Genomic DNA, 1,490 nt, shown 5'->3' with positions numbered 1-1,490 from the left:
CAAAGGACCAGGGCATCGAATTTCATTATCCTCCAAAGGTCAAGCTCGGCACACAAACGGTGTCGAGAAGATCCACCCCGTCGGCTCCGTCGACGCTGTCGAGGAGCGCCTCCTCGAGGCCTGCTTCGACGACCTCAAGAAGAACATTGCCAAGGGTGTCGCCTTTGTCGCTTCCAACCCCCCCAAATAAGCGTCTCGCCCCCTCTTCCCTTGCCCCCTTTCGTCTTCCCTCCTCTTTATTTTCATGAAGTGAGGGCAGGCAACAGAGAGAGGGGCTGCTGTCGGTGTGCCGAGTGTAAAGATGGGATGGTCATAATGATATACGGACGGATCGGGAATGACGAACGGTGCGAAACCTGCTGATTCGAAGCAAATCGATCTTGCTCCCGTCCCCCGGCCGCCATTCCAAGAGCTGGATGGTCATGCCGGGGGAGGGAGAAAAAATAGTGGCAAGGGGGCGAAATCGCCTTGAACGGCTCTGCTTCTCCCTTTCTTCTTTTGAGCTCGACTTCGGGTCTGCTCGCTGTACCATAGTCTAACATGCTTCGTACCCTATCTTCTGACCCTATGACTTGCCCCGCTTGTGACATTTGATCATCCTGATGAAGACGGCCCTTGACGTTAGAAACGACATGGTCATACATCATTTCGAAACCACCGGATTGAACAAGCGGGATAGATCAATTAGAATGCCATGCATGTCTACTAACAACATCTACAGAAAAAAGGTCTATACACGGCCAGAGGGAGAACATCAGGCAGTGATGCCCTCTCCCATCATCTCCAGGGAGGGGGCGCACATGCACATGCGTCTACTGCGCCGGGCCACCGCGACGCCAGTTGGCCACCTGCTGCCGCCTGTCGGCAATCTGCTTCTCGAGCGCAGCAATCTTCTCCTCCTCGGCCTTCTCCTGCTCGGCGATGAGCTTCTGGATGGCCTCGGCTTTGCGCACCTTTTCGCGCTCGAGCTGGTCGGGCCGGCGGTCCGCAATGTCGCGGGGGCGGAAGTCGGAGAAGAGGCGTTTCAGGACGACCTCGATGGTCCAGCAGGCCGCGTAATCAAACACCATGACGGACGTCATGGTCGTCTTGAACTCATCGGTGAAGGGCACGAGCTTCATCTGCTCGTTAATCTCGGGCGCGAGCTCCATGGCGCAGGAGAAGGCGAGGGCCGAGACGCCGAGGATGCCCCAGAACATACCGCGGTTCTCGGAGAGGGACTCGCGGAAGGGACGGCCCTGGTAGTTGATGGCAAAGGTGCTGATCTGCTGGATGAGCTGCAGGAGGTAGACGGCACTGTTGAGCAGGCTGGCGAGAACTCGGCCTCGAGGTCAACGTTGTCGGAGCGACTGACGATTAGGTTAGCATTGTTCAACTGAGTCTGCCCAAAACGTAGTGAGAAACTTACGGCTCGAGACGGTCGCACAGACGGGCAACGTAGATGAGAGTCACAATGTGGATGGCGAATTGGCCCGAGATCGAGCCAATAA

At 56.6% G+C, this 1,490-nt stretch overlaps 1 protein-coding gene across 1 annotated transcript in view; it reads right to left on the bottom strand.

The window, feature by feature from the left end:
• Window positions 1-812: 812 nt before the first annotated feature.
• VDAG_08258 (cation-transporting ATPase) overlaps window positions 813-1,490 on the bottom strand; it is a gene marked incomplete at both ends in the record, with an annotated part of 1,790 nt that continues 1,112 nt past the window's right edge. The window contains one exon of the mRNA XM_009657635.1: window positions 813-1,324. Within this exon, the coding sequence (XP_009655930.1) occupies window positions 813-1,324 (512 nt within the window). The remainder of the gene's footprint in view (window positions 1,325-1,490) is intronic.

The sequence above is a fragment of the Verticillium dahliae genome, genomic scaffold (genome assembly GCF_000150675.1).
Source record: "Verticillium dahliae VdLs.17 supercont1.19 genomic scaffold, whole genome shotgun sequence".
NCBI classification, from domain to species: Eukaryota; Fungi; Ascomycota; class Sordariomycetes; order Glomerellales; family Plectosphaerellaceae; genus Verticillium; species Verticillium dahliae.
Note: the sequence above shows the minus strand (reverse complement) of the source record. Positions and strands in the feature narration are given on the sequence as shown.